Raw genomic sequence first — 23,065 nt, forward strand, 5'->3', positions numbered from 1 at the left:
ATGGGAGGAGAAGGAAATCTGGAGGTCATGTTCCCAGTCCCCTAGAAACTTGAGAGGGTCAGGGTAAGCATTTTCAATGATAAGTCTACAGCAGGAGGAGAGGAAATGAGGCGGGAGCAAAGGCATCTGCACATGTCTTTAAAAATGGTCAGTGGTCTGCTGCAGACCAAACGAACATCTTTGCTTTGAGCAAAATGATTGAGTTGTAAGTATCGCCAAATCTCTGCGGCCAATAAAGCCCATTTAGATTGGATAGAGGCAAAACATAGCAATCCCCCAGAGTCCACCAGCCAGCCAACCCGGGAAACACAGTGCTTTATCCAGTTACTAAATTGTGTGCTAGGGGTACTAGGTGGAAAGTCGAGATTGTCAAATAGTGGAGTAATACAAGGGAAGAGATCAAAGGACATCTCCTTAGCTCGGCCCACTTGGTTATAATATATTTTTTAGTAAGATGAGACATATAACAGAAATGACCTGCGTAGAGATCCAATTGAATTGTTAAGCAATAACAGAGAAACAATCTAATTTTCCTTTTTAGAAGAAGAACAGAGCTTTGAAAAAAACAACAGGCAAAGAAAGAAGCAAGGAAAGATAGATACAGTAAAAAGGTGTGGGGAGTAGGTGAGGGAAGGGAGGAGAGGGGTAACTGGACTGGTCAAGTCCATGACTATTTGGCTGGCCTGCCTAGTATTGGCTGTTTAAACAACGCAAGCCACACATCGGTAATTACATCATTATGTCAACCCCCTTTTCATCCCCTTAGGGAAGGTTTATTAAAATTCTAATTACATAGTTTTCCTATTTCCCACCTGAAGACGTATGTACGTACGTATGTTAAATTTCATCTTCCTAACATATCGGGTAAGAGAATGAGTGAGTGAGTGAGTGAGTGAGTGAGTGAGTGAGTGAGTGAGTGAGGGCTTTCGCATTTATATATATATATAGATTGATGGGGATCTGGATACCTAGGAAAGAGTTAGCCAGAGCACCAAGTTCCTTCCATAGGGGTGCTAGTTTTGACAACTACACCAGATATGCAGAAACGTTCCGCCAGTTATATTGCACAGCCAACACAGAGAGGATATTTCAGGGTGTATGTTGTTGAGCTGAGTAGGGACGTAATACCATCTATAAAATAACTTGTATGCCATTTCTTTTGTTCGCACACAAATGGAGCTTGAAGCCATATTAGAAAAGATATCCATCCAGTCGTCATTATCTAAGGTTTCCCCCAAATTTATCTCCCAACTCCTTTCGGAGGAATCTCTATCTGTCGGAGTTGGGGGTGAAAGTAGCTTGTATAGGGTGGCGATAAGTCCTTTGGTGGATTTCCCCTGGAGCGCCAAGTCTTCTACAATGGTGAGAGACCTATGATTAAGTTGCATTGCTATCGTGGAGTGAAAATATCAGATTTGTAAATATTGTAAGAAAAATTTATGAGGAATCGAAAATATGGTCTGGATATCTGAAAACATGGGGAAGGACGAGTTCTGTATGATGTCGTTCAACAATCTTGTTCCACCATTCTGCCAGCATGTAAAAGCAGCTGAGTGACAGCCCGGCCAGAAGGCGGGGTTGTTGAATAGTGGAATTAGGGGACTAGGATATGAGGTGATTTTATATTGGCATCTAGAGTGTGAAAGATGACAGGGTGGTTAAAGACAACCGGAAGATGAGCCGGTCTAGAGAGCCACAATAGAGAAGATATGGAGTGCAATTTATCAGTGTTCATTTCTATCAAGACCCACATCCACTCCGATTTAGGGCACTTCTTAAGGTAGACTGTCATGATAGGGGAAGATCTGAGCGGATGCAGCGGCATGTCTTCAGTGTCAATATGCCTCTGGCGCTAAAGACTATCTCCTCCTTCACCTCCAACTCTCCCTCCTCCGAGTATACTGTACTCCTGACATCACGAGTTATCCAACACATTTTGGACAGATGAGTTCATCACCAGCTGTAGTGCGATCCCTGACTGTACGTCTCTCTCTCTCTCTCTCTCTCTCTCTCACTCACACACACATACACAGTTTCTATCTCTCACACACATATCTCTCTCACACATGCACACATTGTGTATCACACTGACACTTGATTAACTTTTTTCTGTGTTCAACTTCTGCCTGCTGTTTCATCTGGCAGCTTCCTGTTTCCTCCTAGCAGTCAGTGTGTGTGGAGGGAGGGTGTCTGGACTCCAATTGAGTATTTTTGTGTGATGTGTCACTGAGGCTGGGTATACACCGAAGTGACAGGTTGTGTGATACAGGTAAGTATACACACTTACCTGGAGGTGAAGGAGGAGACAGTCTTAGGCGCCAGAGGCATAATGACACTGAAGTGAAACACATTGTGCTTCTTAACGCAATGTGCTTGAATTTGCCTGCCCAGCTGTGACATCAGTACATGCAGCAAGTGTACGGGGAATTGGCGGATCGCCCGTACACATGGCCAGATGCGCCAATATAGCTTTTGATATATCACCCATTGACTGTGCTACACAACCGATGTGTTTTGACCGTGAACAACGTCGTTCACAAACAAATCAGGTGTACACAACCACAGACCCGCTAATGCTATATTGGCCGATGTCTCGAGCGTCCGATATATCGTTCAGAGTCTACCCAGCTTTAGCCAATCGGAGCACAGTAGACACTGCTGAGGAGTTCCTGCACTCATCGGTAATCATCTCGGCGTTACAGGTCAGTGCACTGGGCAAAACTGCAGCTGCAGTACTGAATATTGTATATGGAGACAGCGTGTCACGTATCAGTCACCACCCACCTCTCACATTGGTGCCACCTGCTTATGATAGTGGATGGCGCTTCAAAGCAGAAGACCCACTGGAGATTTACCCGGACCCCCAGCCAGGCAAGTCCAATCCTGCGTCCTGGGCCAGTTTCTCACCACTACTGTTTACGAACTTCACCACAGCAGCTCAAACATGCATGTCCATGTTTTTGCTTATATACAATGCTCATTACAAAATACCTACCAAAAAAACAGATGCTGAACAGCAGGAGGAGATTATAAAGGAAAAACAGAGAGAGAATAAGGTCATTACATCACAGTAATAGCCACTGTCCCTCTAGCATCAGGGTACACTGAACTGCAATTAAGAAACTCTGCCAGGTACAAGTGAAGCCTGTTCATGAGCATCTGTACTTTGAAGCACGTGGCCGCAGCGATTAAGAGGAAATCTGTATAATGCAATGATTGGCTGCTGTACTCTGAAGGGGGCATGGCAACATGCTGAGGACAGGTAGGAAGAAATGGCTCTTCGATAGTTATCTCCTACAGAACTTTTTATGCCATCCAGAGATGGTGTTACGCTTCTTTCAAAGAGAATGGTAAGAAAAGCTAACCAAAAGGAATCAGACATTTCTTTACGGTAACCCACTTTCTCAATAGCACAGAGCCGTGAAAAGTGTTTTTATCACAGGTTACGCATGATAAAGGGTTTGTCAAAGCTTTGTAAATAGAGGCCTAAATGATGGAGAATAATACGAGAAAGATACTGTAGTAGAAGAGAAAGTACTTTCACGAGAGAGAAAACAGAGACAGAGGGAGAGAGAGAGAGAGAGAGAGAGAGAGAGAGAGAGAGAGAGTGGGAAGAGAAAACAGGAGAAGACAGAAAAGAGAGAGAAAAAAGGGGGGAGAGAAATGTGGGTAAGAACAAAAAAAGATGGTTAGGGATATGGGAAGGGAGCAATAGGAAGATGCAGGGCTGGCTCCAGGCCTACTAGCACCCTGAGCGAGAAATTTTGAAGCAGCCCCCCCGTCCCAAATGCATGCCCCTGTTGGAACGCCCGCTCCTGGGAAAGTGAGCGCGGCCTTGCAAATTTATATTATCAAACTATAAATATATATATTTCACTCCCACTCTACACACACAATTAGCAGCCTTACACATAACGCTCACAGTAGTGTTCCTTAAAAATAATGTCCCCAGTATAGTGTCAGATACACCTAACATTCCAGTAGACTGCCAGATACACATAATAACCCCAGTAGTGCAGTGCCAGATACACATACACCCCCAATAGTGCAGTGCCAGATACAAATACACCCCCAATAGTGCCAGATACACATATGCCCTCACTAGTGCAGTGCCAGATACACATATGCCCCCAATAATGCCAGATACACATATGCCCCCAATAATAATAATAATAATAATAATAGTGCCAGATACACATAATATGCCCCCAATAGTGCCAGATACGCATTATATTCCCCCACAGTGCCAGATACACATAATGTGCCCCCACAGTGCCAGACACACATATTGTGTCCCCACAGTGCTAGATACACAAAATGTACTCCACAGTGCCAGATACACATAATGTGCCCCCACAGTGCCAGATACACATAATGTGCCCCCACAGTGCCAGATACACATAATGTGCCCCCACAGTGCCAGATATACATAATGTGCCCCGACACTGCCAGATACACATATGCCCACACAGTGCCAGATACATATAATGTGCCCCCACAGTGCCTGATACACAGAGGAGTGCGCTACTGCACTTACTCAAGTCTTCCTGTCCTTCTGGAAGACTTCATGCTCTATCCCAAGATGTGCCATCTTGTCTTTTACCGTGTAAGACTGTGTAGTGTGACATAGTGAGAGACAGAAGTCTCTTAATTAACTCCAGAGAAACTTGCTGATATAAGGCTGTTCCAGCATCCCTGCACTGCTATCCGTTTACAGTATGCCCTGGTGAGCTGTATGACACCCCACTTTGCTGAAGCTCCGATCCATGGGAACCAATAGGTAACAGTGAATACAGCTATACGTGCTATCTATCAATAGGCCAACACGACTGGTAAAGTAACTGGGCTGCATAGTTTGAGTAATCTATTTTGAGTCAATCAGATGAAAATAGGGCTGTTTTCTGGGATTTTGCTTCGCCTGTATGAAACAGATGAAACCAAATCCCTGATAAGCTGCGTCTCACACTGGCTTATCAATACTAACTGAATAGCCCCCGGCCAGAAAATGAGCCATGGTCAATGAACGTGGGCAATTGAGTACCCCCCCAAAGAAGGAGAATATAGAGAAGTGTGTGGGGGGTGGGAGATGGAACGATGGGGAAAGAGAAATGGGTAGAGAGAGAGAGATACAGGGAAAGAAGAAAGACAGAGAAAAGGGGTGGAAAACAGTAACAAGTGGGCTGTGTCACTCTTCAGATATTAATTACATTAACTTCTGTAACTTGAATGAAAAATGAGTAATAAACTCATTGGTGACAATGGTGTAAAGTCACGTTCTCATTTCACTGTACATTTTGTGGTTCACCACTGTCACAGTATGTCATTAAAAATACACATTTTACTTTGACTGAAAATGTGTGATAATAATTTATCTAAATGGCAATTCATGAACCAAGCGAGTTAAATTCTGTAATAAAGATAACTGTCTATATGACTGCAGTTGTACTCCAAAAGTGTTTGAGAAAGCTTATTTGGATGTATTTTTATCATAACAGTTATTACCATTGTGTCTTTTGTCAAAATGATTCAGATTTATTGCTGCTACTTGGTATAGAAGAGTTATTTAAATTGCTATCATACAGTATTCCAGAATTGGAATGTAGTTTTTTTTTGTTTGTTTTTTGCAGCATAAATCATCTCTGAAAAGCACCCCAATCACAAGTATCATGTTTAATTAATATGACGTATTAAAGCAAAAATTTGCCTTCTATCCATTTTGCCATAAAGCAAACATAATTATTTGCTACATAAGACTACTATGTAGGAATGTGAGAACTGGATAAACAAAGGATAGATTATTTTAGGCAACGATAATTAACTACAATAACTATTTACGAAATGAGGTGTATCCTTTTCTTAGCTTGAGGTGATTTGCTAATATAGGCCCTCATTCCGAGTTGTTCGCTCGCTAGCTGCTTTTAGCAGCATTGCACACACTAAGCCGCCGCCCTCTAGGAGTGTATCTTAGCATAGCAGAATTGCGAACGAAAGGTTAGCAGAATTGTGAATAGAAATTTCTTAGCAGTTTCCGAGTAGCTCCAGACTTACTCAGCCATTGCGATCAGTTAAGTCAGTTTCGTTCCTGGTTTGACATCACAAACACACCCAGCGTTCGCCCAGACACTCCCCCGTTTCTTCAGACACTCCGCGTTTTTCCCAGAAACGCCAGCGTTTTTTCGCACACTCCCAGAAAATGGCCAGTTTCCGCCCAGAAACACCCACTTCCTGTCAATCACAGTACGATCACCAGAACGATGAAAAATCCTTGTTATGCCGTGAGTAAAATACCTAACTTTTGTGTAAAATAACTAAGCGCATGCGCTCTGCGAACCTTGCGCATGCGCAGTAAACGACTAATCGCAATATAGCGAAAATCGTCAAAGAGCGAACAACTTGGAATGACCCCCGTAAGACGCTCCACCACATGCTACAAGTGTTCGGTGTCATTGTTGCAAAATGCGCATGCGCAAGGCACGCAGGGCGCATGCGCTTAGTTATTTAACTAAAAACTTAGCAGTTTTGCTGAGGATCATGCGGCGCTTTTCAGTCGTTAAATAACTAAGCGCATGCGCCCTGCGCACCATGTGCATTTAGCAACAAATCGCAGCATAGCGAAAATCGGCAACGAGCGAACAACTCGGAATGACCACCCTTGTTAAGTAACTCTGTCACTCCTTTATAATGCTTCAGGGTTGGAAAAAAAATACATTGTTTTTTTTGTGCATTCGTGTGTAGGCATGATGTGGACGGAGCTGAAGCTCTGAGTAGCCGACGGAGATTGGGGGTGGGCTCCGGAATTGCTCAGTGATGATGCCACACCTCATCTTTCTCCCTAATGCATCTGTGAAGCAATGACAAAAAAAATGCCAAGCTGAGCAATCGGAAGCGCCGCCACTCAGGACCTGTTTCCATAGGAGGGCAGCTCCTCCTGTGTACAAGCTGTGATGTGATCGTTCTCCAGTGGTGTTACTGTCTCTGCAGTTCTGTTCTGCCCCGTCTTCTTATGGTACATAACTGCACAGCTCTCTACCCTCTCCCAGGCTAAATTATGCATGTCATTATGTCCCCATCCACAGGCCCCAGTGTGTGTGTGTCATTATGTTCCCTCCTCCGTTCCGTATCTTGTGTGTGTGTGTCACCATGTCCATCTGTTCCTAGGACACAATGTAAGTATTTCACTATCCCCACCTCCAGGACGAGGTATGTGTGTCACCATGATGCTGTCCCTTCTCGGAGTTTGGCCCTGCTCTCACCTAGGGGTGCCGCAAAAAAGTTTGAGACACTAAAGGGTACCCTGAACCAAAAAAAGTTTGAGAACCACTGGATTAAACATCATAAATAAATACAAAAATAGAATTAAAAATAAGAACAATAAGTTAATGTTAAGCACTAGTCCTACTTAGTACTTATTATAATTAAACAAATCTGAATAGTATTCAGTAGTGAGGCACGTGCCTAGGGGCGGCGTTTGCTGGGGGGCAGCACACCAGGCTGATAAGGTTCAGGTGATTATTTTTTTCCTCAGCACAACTTATTTTATTTTATATTTTATTTAGCAGATGACAGGGGTGAGACAATGGGCAGCAAATTGTGGTCCAGGAGTTGGTAGTAGAGTGATGCTGGGGCTGCTTTGGTGTCGATGCATCTGGACTGGCACCCGAAATGATGGGGTCAATGCCATGATTGGGGTGGGGGGACCAATAATGTGCCTAGGGGCGGCCTAACCCCCATATTCCACCCCTGATAGTATTACAAAATGGAAAATGCAAAAGTACTTTTCAGAGAAACACTGCCACTACACTGACAGGTAGCTTAAATGCCTTAAAGTCACCTGGTCTTAAGTATATCCTTGAAACCTGAACTGTTAGGGTGCCTTGAGGACCGAGTTTGGGAACGACTGTACTATTGGTTGTGAGCAGTGGCGGTTCCAGATGTGGGGCTGCGCAGGGGAGCCACACCAACTGCCACTCCAAACACCACCATCCGGGACTCATTGGCTATTGGGGTGGCTCCCCTATCTGAATTTTGGACTGTGCTACAGCCCTACCTCTAGAGCCACCATTGGTTGTGAGTACATAATAAAATAATATAAAAAATATAGGCTAACCTACTGTAAGTTTAATTATCTTTAAAGTTCAATGTACAGTTTTAGATTTTTCATGTGCTTTTGTTTTAATACCTTTATTGTTAATATAATAAAATTGTGACTTGATTTCCGCAAGACTATTACGTTATTTTAGATTCAGCAGACAGACACCATCCTGTATATATTTATTCATAGTCATGATTGTATTAGTATTAGCAAAGGGACGTTTTGAGTGTGAGTTACCATGTGATTTTTTTTGTTGTTGTTAGGATGAGTATTCATGGAGTGTTCAAAGCCCTGAAGGCTAGAGGGAAAGTGTAATGGGATGAGGAGCAGCATTCCAGAAATAGGGTGCATAGCAAGAGAGGTCTTGTACAGTATATACAATCAGAAAAGCTGATGAGAGTTAGTGCAATATGGTAGAAGAGAAGGAACTGTCAAGTGGGATTTTAGTAGATTAGGGTTGATCTGTAACTTGGCAGAGCATGATTTAGGGAATTAAATGTGTGAGTCAGGGTTAACTTATTAGTAAATAGGAAACTAACTGAGGGATTTGCATAACAGAGAGATATAGGTGGGGTGTAATTGTGTACATGAATGAAACTTGCAATGGAAATAAGCATTCATTTCACTACAGTCAGATTGGTTACTGTAAATTTAGAGAGGTTGTTACAGTGAAATGTGATGAGTGAGGGGATTATAAATCTGGTAGACTGTGCAGTGAGAAATGAACATGTGTTCTAAATTTGGCAGCTTATTTACTAAAGGGTATTAATTCTTATAAAATACATTCATTTTGAGACAGATAAATCAAGTTGATAGGGGGGATTAATTTAAAAGTTCTTAATCAAATTATCATAAATTGTTGTCTCAAAAAGATGAATTCACTGCTCAGACTCAAGAATAAATGTTTATTTTAAAACTGTGTAAGTCTTTTTATTATTACTATTTTTGTATAGGGGCAGGGTCTTAGGGACATTCGTCTAATATACTGGGAACACTAAGGTGGCAAAGCTGCCACTCCAGAGATACCTGTTGCCACTGGCGCTATAGCACAGTAGGTATAAGAAGTGTGCCAGGCTGTTAACGTGGGGCTTAAAGTTTCTGAGTCGGGAGGTTACAATCTGCATCCCTCCCTTCTATGCATTAAACAGGTCTGGTGCTGATTCTCATTAAGACAGAGCAATCCCGACATTAATGGGTCAACTGTTATAGTGAAAATCATCCCAGCTCTCTGCTGTTGGAACTGATTGACATGTAAATGTATTTATTTATCAGTGGAACTTTCCTATTCATTTCAATTGCCTATTCAATGGGGTTTCCAGCATTACAACATTTAGAAACCTCATTTCAATCAATGGACCTCTGCAGCTTTGTTCATTTTTTTCCTTTACAGATATTTAACATGTATCTATTGATTTCTATTGATGTGGAAAATAAACAGAAAATCCTGAAACATCTCTCAATGCTAGCCAAGCCCATGCCAAAGGCAAGAAACTGTGATTGGTTCTGTGGCAAAGGAGAACATTTTTTCTTCTTATTGGACTATGGCAATTCAAGAAGAAGAAAGAAGAGAACAATATTTGCTGCTGTACTAATACAGACCAGGAACAAAGTAAGCAGAAACTAACGCTTTGTTTTATATTTTATAAAGTGCCCAATAAGGGTTTATAGAGTGTTTTATTCAAATAAAATGTAAATAAAATTAAGTTTGCTTGTTATTCTTTTATTATTTGGGTATCACGAACTGGGTTTTAGTGTAGGTGATCTATTATAATAGGAAAACTGGGATGGTAAATTTGGCAATTGAGGAGTCAAAGGGGGACATTCCGAGTTGTTCGCTCGTTGCCGATTTTCGCAACGGAGCGATTAAGGCAAAAATGTGCATGCGCATGGTACGCAGTGCGCATGTGTTAAGTATTTTAGCACAAAAATTAGTAGATTTACTCACATCTGAACAAAGAATTTTCATCGTTGAAGTGATTGGCAGGAAGTGGGTGTTTCTGGGTGGAAACTGACCGTTTTCTGGGAGTGTGCGGAAAAACGCAGGCGTGCCAGGATAAAACGTGGGAGTGTCTGGAGAAACGGGGGAGTGGCTGGCCGAACGCAGGGCGTGTTTGTGACGTCAAACCAGGAACGAAATGGGCTGAGCTGATCGCAGTGTAGGAGTAAGTCTCGAGCTACTCAGAAACTGCTAAGAAATTTCTATTCGCAATTCTGCTAATCTTTCGTTCGCAATTCTGCTATGCTAAGATACACTCCCAGAGGGCGGCGGCCTAGCGTGTGCAATGCTGCTAAAATCTGCTAGCGAGCGAACAACTCGAAATAAGGGCCAAAATCTTTTTTAGTTTCCCTTGCCATTACAGCCCCTTTCTCTGGGTGCTATTCTTCTTTCTACACCAGCATTCTTATAGGAAACAGCCCTGCATTGTACATCCTGGTGTGAGCTTTCAATGGACAAGTTCGAATAGTAAAAAAAAAAAGTTACAATCATTCAAATTTCATTAGCATTGTGTCCCCTTAAAATTGACTGAGGTACTAATTAAGTTACCTGTGGCCAAGCATACATGTAGATATGCTTAACACCTGGACCGTTAGGGTACCTTTGAGGACCGTGTTTGGGAACCTCTGACCTAGCCCTCAGTTATTGTAATCTGCATGATGTCTGTAACAATTTGTGCTATGCAACAATGTTTACAGTTAATCACCTGAACTAGATTTGTGGACATTATAGCGCCATCCTTGAGGTTGTGTATGATGGATTGCTGAGTAACTACATTTGCACTAGAGCGAAATAATAATATTTCTATTTGTGGGGTATGCTTATTTAAAAGATCTAGTGAGGATGCAAGTGGTGCATTAAAGGTGCCACCCTGGTAAGAGCTCTGCATTTTTCACCATGTAAAAGGAATTTAATTCTTTGGCTGATTAGAGCTGTGTATATGCATTTTCTAGAGTGCCCGCCAAACCCACAAATGTAGATACAGATTGATTTTAAACTAGTGTTCCCAACAGAAAGTGGAAGAGCATCTTGAAATGAGGCCACCGGACAAGTAGGTAGACATGCAAAATAACACATGAAGAGCTCAAATTTTTATTGGCTTGAAAATGAAAGTTTCTAAGGATAAAAAAGGCCTGTATTGCTCCAGTTATTCTTTGGCCAGTTCTGTCAATCCATTTTCTTTGTTTTAGATAGGGGCACTGAGAGAGGGGTGGGCTGGATACAACTCACTGTACCTGTGCAACACTGTGGCCCTATCCATGGCACCAGCTGAGCCACATTAAACAAGGAATGGCGACTACATGGACCAATAGCTTTCTAATGGTCTGTTCAGTCACACCCCATCCAAGGCAGTATGTGTAGCAACAGCTATTGTTGAAGCTGCGCAGACAGCCTGGAAGAGACCATGCAGCCCCACACACGTATACTGCACATGCAGCCTGCGTGGCCCTAGATTACTCTCTCTGACCCCAGCTTTACATTATTATTATTACATTTTATTTATAAGGCGCCACATGTGTTTCGCAGCGCCGTACAAAGGACAGTACAGGGAGACAAAACATAGCATTACAGTAAATAAATAACAGAAAGAGTACAGGTAACAGAGTACCACACGTTCTCAAGACATAATACAGCTAAAATGTAAGTATTGATGGAGTGATCATCGTACTACTAGAGGCTGGTGGCAATAGATGGAGATGAGCCTTGACTAGCAGGATAAAGATGGTCGTTGAGTAGGGGAGAGCTGCGAGTGATATGTGTCGAGATGAGGGCTTAGATAACAAGAAGAAAGGGCCCTGCTCTGAAGAACTAACAATCTAGTGGGGAGGGGCGACAGACAGATGACAAGAGGTGCAGGCAAGTGGGAGGTAGCCTGATGGCAGTATTCAAGCAAAGCTGAGATGTTGACGGCATGAGGCAGGGGGGTGGAGGCGTGGCTTCAGCACTGGATTATGCATCGGGAGGGTATGCTTTGATGAATAGGTGGGTTTTTAGTGCCCGTTTGAAGCTTTGCAAGGTCGGGGAGAGTCTAATGGAGTGGGGGAGTGCGTTCCACTGAAGGGGTGCAGCACGGGCAAAATCCAGAACTCATGCATGGGAAGCAGTGACCAGGGTGGTGGAGAGGCGACGGTCATTAGTCGACCGTAGGGGGCGGGAGGGAGTATGAAGGGAAAGTAGGTTGGAGATGTAGGGAGCAGTGGAATTAGATATGGCCTTGTATGTGAGGGTGAGGAGTTTGAAGAGGATTCTGTAGGGGAATGGGAGCCAGTGTAGATTTTGTCGAAGGGGAGTGGCAGATGTGGTGCGGCGGGAGATGAAGATAAGCCTAGCTGCGGAGTTCAGGACAGATTGGAGGGGAGCAAGATGGGAGCAAGCGAGGCCATTGAGGAGAACATTGCAGTAGTCAAGTCGTGAGATGACCAGTGAGTGGATGATGAGTTTAGTTGCACTCTGGGAGAGATATGGCCTGATACGAGCAATGTTGCGTAGCTGGAAACGACAGGATTGTGCCAGAGCTTGGATGTGGGGTGCAAAGGAGAGGGAGGAGTCAAGAGTGACACCCAAGAAACAATATAACTGCAGTTGCATTTTGTAACTGGTCAAGATCACTAAGGTCAGCATAAAGCTATTGTGACAGTCCACTATCAGCCAGACAGAATATGGCACCTCTTAAGCGGGTCCTCCGAAGAGTGACTAGCCATTTCACTAGTTATGCCAATGCCCACAGGTCTCACTCGGTATATTCAAACATCTCTACTCTGTCCTGTTGAAGGACATTGCTCCTTCTCATTTCCAACTCTCAGTCTATGATTTCTATTTTGCCTCCTTTCCCCCTTTACATCTTGACACTGCCCTCGTCATATTTAAGCCTACCATCACTTATATAAATTTGTTTAATTCCGGGAGTAGATTGGTTACTGTATCCCTCAGAAAACTCACATTTTGTTGTTGCAAACATTCCAATTATCTGATTGCTAAAGATGTGCCCTATCCCCACATGCAGACATGAGTACAAGGTGATAACTACTAACTCAGACCTTAGTCATCACACATTGACAAAATCTGTTTAGATTAATTTTAAACAGAGCACATAAAATGCATCCACAACATAGAATGTAAAATGTGTGCAGCAATATAATAGTTAAGACAAGCATACTGACTTTTTCTTTGAGGTCAGTGTAATGTGACTGAAAGAAATTGTGAGGTATTTGTGGTAAACTGATAAATGTAGTGGCTTAAATATTTCCACAAGAACCGAGTTTGCAATTAGAACCACACATCCCACACAGAGATAGCTGCCCATGAAACAAAACAGGAACACCACGCCCCTTCAGAAGAATTTCAGGTATGAACAAAGACACTTCACTACCTTTCCTCACAACTTTAAGAGAGAATTTATTGTTTGGGTGAGCTGAATTTTGCCGTAAAGATGACAGAATGGTTCGAGGTGTGTGATCTTTCGCTTCGAGATAGGAAATTAAATATAATCCTGTAATTTAGGCCTAGAAAATTTGTACTCTGCAATCTATGTTAAACTGCAACTCTAAATACGCTTTATTGTCTGAAAGCTAGAAAACTGGAGACTAGTATTCCCATCTAGGTATAACAGATAAAGGGGCAGTTGGTAATATCATCTGCTGGGTTAATGTAATAGATCTTGGTACCAAATGCATAATAAAACTGTTTATTTTCTTGATGTGTCACAAGTTTGTGTGTTTTTCTTTTAAACTAAGGCTTTGGAGTTAACAAGTTCCAGTGGCATAAATAGACTACAACACAAGGGAGCTAAGCGGTATGCAAACCACTGATACAGTTCCCCCATAGAGTTATATTCCAATTGTGAGCTTTGTACAAACTACATTTCAATGTTTGTACGCATATTGTATCAATTAGGGTTATGCAAATACTGTTATACCAAAACAAAAGAAAGGATAAATTATTAGCTGTAAACCACAGTTGTTGACTGGTGAAATAGATATGACCCACACTGGAATACAAATGTTTTGACTAAACCACCACCATATTTTGCTTTGGCATCTTTTAAATATAATGACCACTTAGGATGTTCTTTCCATGCATATTAAATCTGTGCTGAATGTAACGCTTACAAACAAAAAGACTGAATTCCCACATTGCATGCTACACACCAGAACACTTAACAGGGTACAGTCTCTGCTGATCACTCCAATTTCACATCTTGGGATGCTATGAAATTATGTAAAATACAAAAGACAAGCAAATGATGACAGAGCTAGATTACTGCAATTTAAAAGTGATCTCTCTCTCTCTCTCTCTCTCTCTCTCTCTCTCTCTCTCTCTCTCACACACACTCTCCCCGTCCACCTCCCTATGGTTTGATGATTTTCCCAGTTGTAATTTTTTATAAGCTCTACCCACAAAATAAGTCGAACCAAAAGGAAAAAGGAAAATTAGATATACTGTCATGGCTGAAAACAAGTTTTTCCTCATTGAAATTATAATTCTACTTGCACAAATGTTTTTCTACCCATAGTATCCAATTAGATTCTACCATCATTTTTGTAGCAGTTACGAAAATGAAAGCAAACTTCTAATTGGTTGCTGCGGGTTACAGCACATTTTTGCTGCTTACTGCACATCATGTTATTAAATAAATACTGCGCACTTGGCCATGTTACGTTATTCCAGTGCGTAATCTGTAAATAAAAAGTAGCGGAACTCGGATAAAAAAAGAGACAGAATTGAAAAATTGATGACATATGCCGGAAGGACGTGATCTGTAAATATTAATGACTATTGAGCCAAAACAAGTACTGAAACTTTATTCCAATGAGTTCTAGCACAATTCTAGCCTCTGTCACAAACACCAATATTAGATTACATGATTATCTAGGTAGGGAAAATAAAATCTGTGCAAAGTTACCCATACTTTTACACACAAGGCATCCTAGCTTGTATACACATTTCACTGCAGCTGAATTACAGCATACAGTATGTTATAACAGACAGGCTATATGTAGATGTATTTTTCTTCATAAGCGTTACAAACTCTGCCTATGTATGTTATCTCTTTAACCCTCCACCTCCACCTCTCATATATTTCATTATGTGAGGTGCTTACTATGCTAATCATAGGAGTTAGATGGTATTGCTGCCATGTTAGTTCTATATATATATATATATATATATATATATATACACACAAATAAATACACGTGTGTGTGTGTGTGTGTGTGTGTGTGTGTGTGTGTGTGTGTGTGTGTGTGTGTGTGTGTACTTGTCAATTCTATACATACAACTTTTCAATTTGTCACCACGATTCATAATCACCAATATATATGATCCATTCACTTAATCATTTATTTATTTATCTATTTATCTTTATAATTTATATTTGTATTAAATATATATTTTTGGTTCTATACAGACTATTTTTGATCAATTCAAAAGCATTTATTGTAGTTGAAATACTATCTACCTAACTCTACATATCAAATACAAATAATTTATAATCAATGATGAAATTCATTTGAAATGACTGTCAATTCTATGTATAGTATAGTACATAATCTACTTTATCTTATAATACTGATCAGATAAGTAATCATTTAAAGAAAAAACGACAAAGAAATAAAGGCAATTGCCGTGACTATTCACATACAGTAGCACCACTTGAACACCACAATTCTGACAAGTACATAATACAGGAAGACAAATATGTTAAGTAAAATATATATAAGGTCAAACCCCCATAAGTGCTTATAGCTCAACATTATATGTACTAGATCATACTGGACACCCTTCCTACTTTAAACTATCCCACTGCAGAGCAAATGAGGCTATGTAACAATCACATATTGTGCATCATTTTAGTGCATGGTTTTTAAATTAAATACATTTTTAAAAAAGCCATCAGTCTGTTTCTTTATATTACCCCAGGTGTAAGTAATAGTCCCCATACAAAAGAGATTTGGAGGCATGTTGCCCTTTAGTGGACTGTGGGGTGATGATAATGATGATGATGATGATAATAATAATAATAATAATAATAATAATAATAATAATATATTTAGATTTATCTTGCATTCATATAATATATGATTGACCCCTCAAAGAAAGAGCCACCAGCCACCTCTTCTGATGGAGGCTACTCTGCTTTTCTTTGCAAAATAAGAACCCAATAGCCAAGCACAGGAACAATGGGCACAGATTTGTGCAGCTTTAAGGTAGCAGTTTTGTTTAAATACTGCATACAGTAATTACAGATGAAATACACAATGGTTCATGTGAGATACTATATAGCACAGCACCTAAGTAAATATATTCATAACATACAGTATGTACTGTAGGTACATCCTCCTCCTATCTATCTCTGCAAATGTAATATCCATCACACACCGGGAGTATCATTTGCCCAATCTACTGCTGTCTCTTATTACAACAAGAAAATACTGTAAGTTATTGCACGACCCGTGTAGTACAAGTGTCCCTGTATAGTAACGCAATGGCAATGGTAGAATCTATAGTGAAATCTGAGCAGTACAGAATAGATCAGCCTCACAAAAGATGTGGGGGAGGGCAGACCTGATTAATGTCACTAACACTAAAAGTAACATAGTGCAAAGAGGAATGCAGAGGGATATTACCGTCAGGGCTGAGAACTTCTGTGCACGGGTGACCGGTCCCAGGAAGAGGATCAGCAGCAGCAGGAGAAAGTTACCAGGCAGCATCCTGATAGCACATCAACAGCAGCAACGCCAGATACTTCCTTATACTGTAGGTTGCAAATAGGACTAGTTCGTGCAAATAGGACTAGTTCGTGCAAATAGGACTAGTTCGTGCCCTGGTTCCGTGCTCCTCAGCTGGATCCGTGTGCGGGCTACTGCTTATGCCCAGTGTGTGCAGCAAGTCCCTTTCCTGCTGTCACTTTCAGAGGAGCCTGCTCAGTTCCCTCATATACAGTACAGTGTCAGATTACTCTGCTAATACACCCTTATTACTCTCATTCTTCATCTGACAGATGCGCTATAGCCTGGGACTAACAGATCTCACCCTTCCTCTGCCTCCCTCCCTCTATTCTGGCTGCTTTCTTATCTGATTCTGGTTATCTCTTTTCTTTTTCTCTTTTTTTTTTTACGTTGTTGATTTTCCCCCTTCCTTTAGGAGATCTGTCATCTGATGATTGCTTCTTGCCAAGTAGAATGAAGAGAAAAGCTACCTAACGCCTATATGGCTGCAGGCAACAGGCTAAATGTGTCTTTCCTTCTCAGGGAAGGTGTAGCTGCAAGTCACATAGAAATGACCAGATGATGATGGTAAAACCCCTCTTTTCTCCCTACCCTGAGTCCTGCCTCCACAATCTGCTCCAAGACCTGCTGCTCTCAGTTGATTGATTAACCCCCTGACACTCCTAATTACAAAACAATTCTATAGTCCTACAACAGGCAGGAAAAGTGGGAATACTTTACCAATACCTCCATGTGCTTTACTTTTTCTTTTTAATAAACTGCACTTAGAACTATTTAGAATTATTAGCATTATTTCAGTAGATGCGCTTTAAATTTAAGTGAAGCCTATAATGTGATAATAAGGTTATGAAAATAGCACAATAAATCTAATGCATATCGTTGTATGTTTACAGTAGACATATTTCAGCATGCAGAAACTATTTAGTGTAGTCACTCAGACACTGAAGTTAGAACATTTATGTGAGATTTAATTCACCTCTATTCTTCCATGTTTTTTCATATTTGTATTTAACCATACCATAATTCACATTTATCTTTCACTCCCTACTTCACTCTGTCCCCACTCCTTATATTACCTGCTCATCACAAGATGTCACCATTGTGCCCTACAAATGCCGTATAACTGTGATATGGGATTTTATTTCTTAGTATAGTTCCTTACTGAGCTAGCCACTATATTGAAAACATAATGCACATTTACATTTGTATTCTACTACACTAAATTATATACTGTAGATATAAGCAGTGGCGTAAGTTTATCCCAGGTGCCCGGAGGAAAGACAAATATTGGCACCCCTCCCCGCTCTATATAGATAAATAAATATATGTTTGTGTATATATGAAGTGTTCTGAAATGTATATATATTATTTTATATCACACATTGCTTAGAAGTCAGAAACAGTATTAGAACCCCTGACCTGTTACACTGAAGGAAGACACCTTAATGAAAGAGCTATTTGCTCCTGCATAGTAAGTCTGCAGATTCTAACTATATGAAGCTAGAATTGTCAGTTCAAAACCATTGTAACTAGGCAGACCAATGTAGTGTGCAGACACACTACATAGATCTGCACGTTCATTCACAAAGCTGATTATTTCTCTGCAAATTATTTTACAAGTGTCATACCCAGGATTAAAAGCCACAACCTTTTACACTGGAACTAAATGCCTTACTGATGGAGCTATTTGCTCCTGTATAGGAAGCATGAGAATTCTAACTATATGAAGTTACTTGTAATTGTCAGAGAAGTAGCTTCATATAGTTAGAATTCTCATGCTTCCTATATAGGAGCAAATAGCTTCAACAGTAAGGTGCCTACTTCCAGGTGTATATAGGTTGTGGGTTATAATCCTGGGTATGACACAAATGTCTATCTATAATAAAGATGGTGTGACTTGTATGGTGTAACTGAATAATTAAACGGTGTTGCTTAGCACACAGAATCGGAGGAGAGGTGCCCCCTACAAAGAAGGAGCCCAGCGGTAGCCGCCTCCGTTGCCTCCCACAGTTATGCCTCTGGATATAAGTAATTTACATTGTGCTTTGGATTATAAAGGGCACAATAAAAATCTGTTGCAAACAAGAAAAAAACACACATTAAGGAGAAGATTTTAAAAAGTGTTTGGTTTTTGGTAGTTAGATTTGCGATTTGTAAACCATGCTACTCTATATACTAAGGTCTAAAGTGCATCATCAAAGCGCACTAATTATACAGCAAGTTACAAAACCATAATAATTAGTTTTACATACAGAAAGTAAATAAACTTGTCCCATGTATCAAGCAGCAGTGAACAATCCTCCATTTTGTTGTAAAAGAAACAGACATGGACCTGACAGGCGAGATAGCTGAAACCACATTTCTTCTAGTTATCTGGCCTGTGAGAACTGAAAATAAATAAAGAAGACATAAATCACTTCTGAATCCTCCCTCACCTACCCCACCAGCCATTATCAAGGCACAGGATCTTGCTTCATACTTCAAGGAGAAGATTGATAAGATCCGAGATGAAATGGTATGCTCTTCGACAGCCAGTGACCTGCTCCGTTCTTTACCTGAACCCTCTGGTACTCTCTCTTCATTTGATCCCACAAATGAAGATGAAGTATCATCACTCTTCTCATCCTGCTTCTCTACTACCTCTCCTCTTGATCCTTTATCCTCGCAAATAAGTAAAGCTCTGTCTCTGGTGCTCATCCCTACCTTAACTAACATCTGCAATCTCTCTCTCTCTACTGGTATTTTTCCTTCACTCTTCAAGCATGCAGTGATTACTCCCATTTAAAAAAAAACAAAATTCTGACCCTAACGCTCTCTCAAACTACCACCCTATCTCTCAGCTTCCTTGTCTCTCCTAGCTACTTGAGAGACTTGCCTACACTCGACTCACACACTTTCTTAACTCACACACATTACTGTACCCACTTCAGTCAGGCTTACGTTCCCAACACAGAGACAGCACTGACTAAAGTGGTTAATGATTTGGTCACTACGAAGTCTAAAGTCCATTACGCACTACTTTTTCTTCTAGATCTATCTGCTGCATTTGACACTGTTGACCACTCTCTTCTCATACAAACACTACAATCCCTAGGTCTTAAAGACACAACCCTTTCTTGGTTCCTATCCTACCTATCTAATCGCTCCTTCAGTGTTCGCTTCTCTGAATCTACCTCCTCTTCGCTACCTCTTTTAGTAGGAGTACCGCAAGGCTCAGTCTTTGGTCCTCTGCTTTTCTCTATCTATACCTCATCTCTTGGTAAACTAATCAACTCTTTTGGATTTCAGTATCATCTGCACACAGATGATACTGAGATCTACCTATCCTCCCCTGACTTGTCCCTATCTGTACTGGGCCGTGTCACTGAATGCCTTTCTGCCATTTCATCCTGGATGACATCTCGCAAACCTCAAACTTAATATTTCGAAAACAGAGTTAATTATATTTCCACCGGCCAATAGTAGGTACCAACCTGATTTCTCTATCACTGTTAAAAACTCTACTATCTACCCTACCCCACAAGCTCGCTGCCTAGGTGTCATCCTTGACTCTGATCTGTCCTTTGTTCCCCACATTCAATCTGTCTCAAGATCATGTTACATGCATCTAAAAAACATATCCAAAATACAACCATACCTTACACAAGACACTGCTAAAACTCTAATCCATGCTCTCATTATCTCCCGCATTGATTATTGCAATAGTCTCCTAACTGGTCTTCCCAAAACGAGACTCTCACCACTACAATCCATTCTGAATGCAACGGAGAATCTTCCTCGCTGAACGTTCATCGTCTGCAGATCCACTCTGTCAGTCCCTCCATTGGTTACCTGTATTCTACCGTATTCAATATAAAATACTTTTACTCACACACAGGCCATTAACCAAACAACACCAACGTACATCACTCCGCTTATCTCAAAATATCTCCCAACCTGACCTCTTCGCTCTTCACAAGACCTGCATCTCTCATCCACACTCATTACTCGCTCCCACTCACGTTTGCAGTACTTTCATCGGGCTGCACCCACTCTGTGGAATGCCCTACCACGCACAATAAGACTCTCCTTTAGTCTCCAAACCTTCAAGCGTTCCCCGAAAACTCACCTCTTTAGGCAAGCATATCAAATTCCAGAACCGCCCAAATAACTTTCATAAACCTTCCTATCAAATTGCATCCACTCTGCACAGTCCACACATATCCTCACGTCTTCTCATTCTTCACTTTCCCTTCCTCTCGAACCCGGTTCATCATTGCTGTATGACCATATCATACAGCCCACCAAGAACCTTTGCAATCTGGTGAAAAACTATGCAATAGATAGCATCTTTCCTTGTATATACATGCCAATTTCCCTATAGATTGTAAGCTTGCGAGCAGGGCCTTCCTACCTCTATGACTGTTTGTTATAACCCAGTTTTGTTATATCATTGTTATTTCCAATTCTAAAGCGCAACGGAATTTGCTGTGCTATATAATACCCCTTTTCCACTAGCTCTTAGAAACAAGGGTAAATGTGTGGGGGCGCGCATTTACCCGTGTTTTGCCCTAGTGGAAAAGGGTTCCCCCGCAAATTCCCGGATCAAGAGATCCGGGAATCCTACCCAGGTAGCTAGCCGGGTTGAACACGTGTTCAACCCGGCTAGCTGTCTAGTGTGAACGGGTGCTGTGTCGAGGCGACACGGCTCCCCTTCACAGTGTATAGGGAGGGCAGCGCTGGGAGATCATGTGATCTCCCAGCGCTGCCCCTGCCACGTCAGTAGTAGCGTCACCAACCCGGCAATATGCCGGGTTGGCAAGCGCTGTTCAAAAGGGGCGGTAGCACGGGTCGCAACCACGTGAGACGACACGGCTGCGACCCGCGCTTTAGTGGAAAAGGGGTATAAGAAACTGTTAATAAATAAATAATAAATAAACCCCTAAACTTAAGTAACATTAATACCCTAACCCAAACCGTTACATCAACCCTATCTCAAACCCCTAAACTAAACCCTAACCCAAACCACTACACTAACCCTAATATCCAATCTCTAATGCCCTAATCCACACCCCTAAAATAAACCCTAACTCAAACCACTACACTAACCCTAACACCCTATCCCTAATGCCCTAACCCAAACCCCTAAACTTAACCCTAACCCAAACCGCTACACTAATCCTAATGACCTAATCCAACCCTTTAAACTAACCCTAACCCAAACCCCTAAACTAACCCTAATACCCTAACCTAAAATTCAACTCCCATCCTAATAACCTATCCATAATACCCTAGCTCAAACCCCTAAACTAACCCATAATCCAAACCTCTATATAACCCTATCCATAATACCCTAACACGCTAAGCTAACCCTAATACCCTAACCCAAACTGCCACACCATCCTTCATAAGCTATCCCTAATACCCTAACCTAAACTTCTAAACTTAAGTAACCCTAATAAGCTAACACAAACCACTACACCAACGCTATCCCAAACCCCTAAACTAAACCCTAACCCAAACCTCTACACTAACCCTAATATCCTATCCCTAATGCCCTAACCCAAACCTAACCTTGCTCAAACCACTACACATACCCTATCCTTAATGCCCTAACCTAAACCCCTAAACTAAACCCTAACCCAAATCACTACACTAATCCTAATAACCTAACCCACCCCCTAAATAGACCCTAATACCCTAACTCAAACCCCTAAATTAACCATAATATCCTAACCCAAAGTGCTACACAAACCCTAATACCCTATCAATACTCCCCTTAGCCAAACCCCAAACTGCTTTCAGTGCAGTGCTGCTGCTGGCCTTGTCACCTCTCCTCGTTTGATCCTCAGTCTCTGACAGCAAGTCTCTCTCCATCTGTCCCTCCCCTCCTCTCACTTTATTTAACAGCACACAGCTGCTGAGCTCGGGTGAGCTAGGGCTGGCAGGGCAGTAGCCATCACCAATACAGTGGGACTCAGGAAGTGTGATGTCACACGGATGACGCGCAGTGCTCTTTTGGGAACTTTTGCAGAAGTACAGTAATGGAGCTCAGTGCTAGTGTTAGTGATATTAATACTGGTGTAAGCCTCGTTACTGAGCTTCTTAAAACATGTACAACTACAAGCCAGCCTTTGTAATGGACATGCTGAATTTTATGGGGCCCGTAGTCAGGCCCCTTGAAACCTGCCGGGCATGGGTTGCCTTGTGGTAAATCTGGCCCTGTGCCCTGCAGCGAGCTGGCTAGGTTCCAGAGACCCCACCCCACTT

General features: G+C 41.6%; 1 protein-coding gene across 2 annotated transcripts in view; it reads right to left on the reverse strand.

Moving 5' to 3' along the window:
* The window catches only part of SMOC2 (SPARC related modular calcium binding 2), a 701,933-nt gene extending 684,576 nt beyond the window's left edge, over positions 1-17,357 (reverse strand). For both annotated transcript variants that reach the window (XM_063917728.1, XM_063917727.1), the window contains exon 1: positions 16,715-17,357. In XM_063917728.1, coding sequence (XP_063773798.1) covers positions 16,715-16,798 — 84 coding nt within the window. In that variant the 5' untranslated portion in view covers positions 16,799-17,357. The remainder of the gene's footprint in view (positions 1-16,714) is intronic.
* Positions 17,358-23,065: the final 5,708 nt, after the last annotated feature.

Source organism: Pseudophryne corroboree, chromosome 4 (assembly GCF_028390025.1).
Source record: "Pseudophryne corroboree isolate aPseCor3 chromosome 4, aPseCor3.hap2, whole genome shotgun sequence".
In the NCBI taxonomy this organism is placed as follows: Eukaryota; Metazoa; Chordata; class Amphibia; order Anura; family Myobatrachidae; genus Pseudophryne; species Pseudophryne corroboree.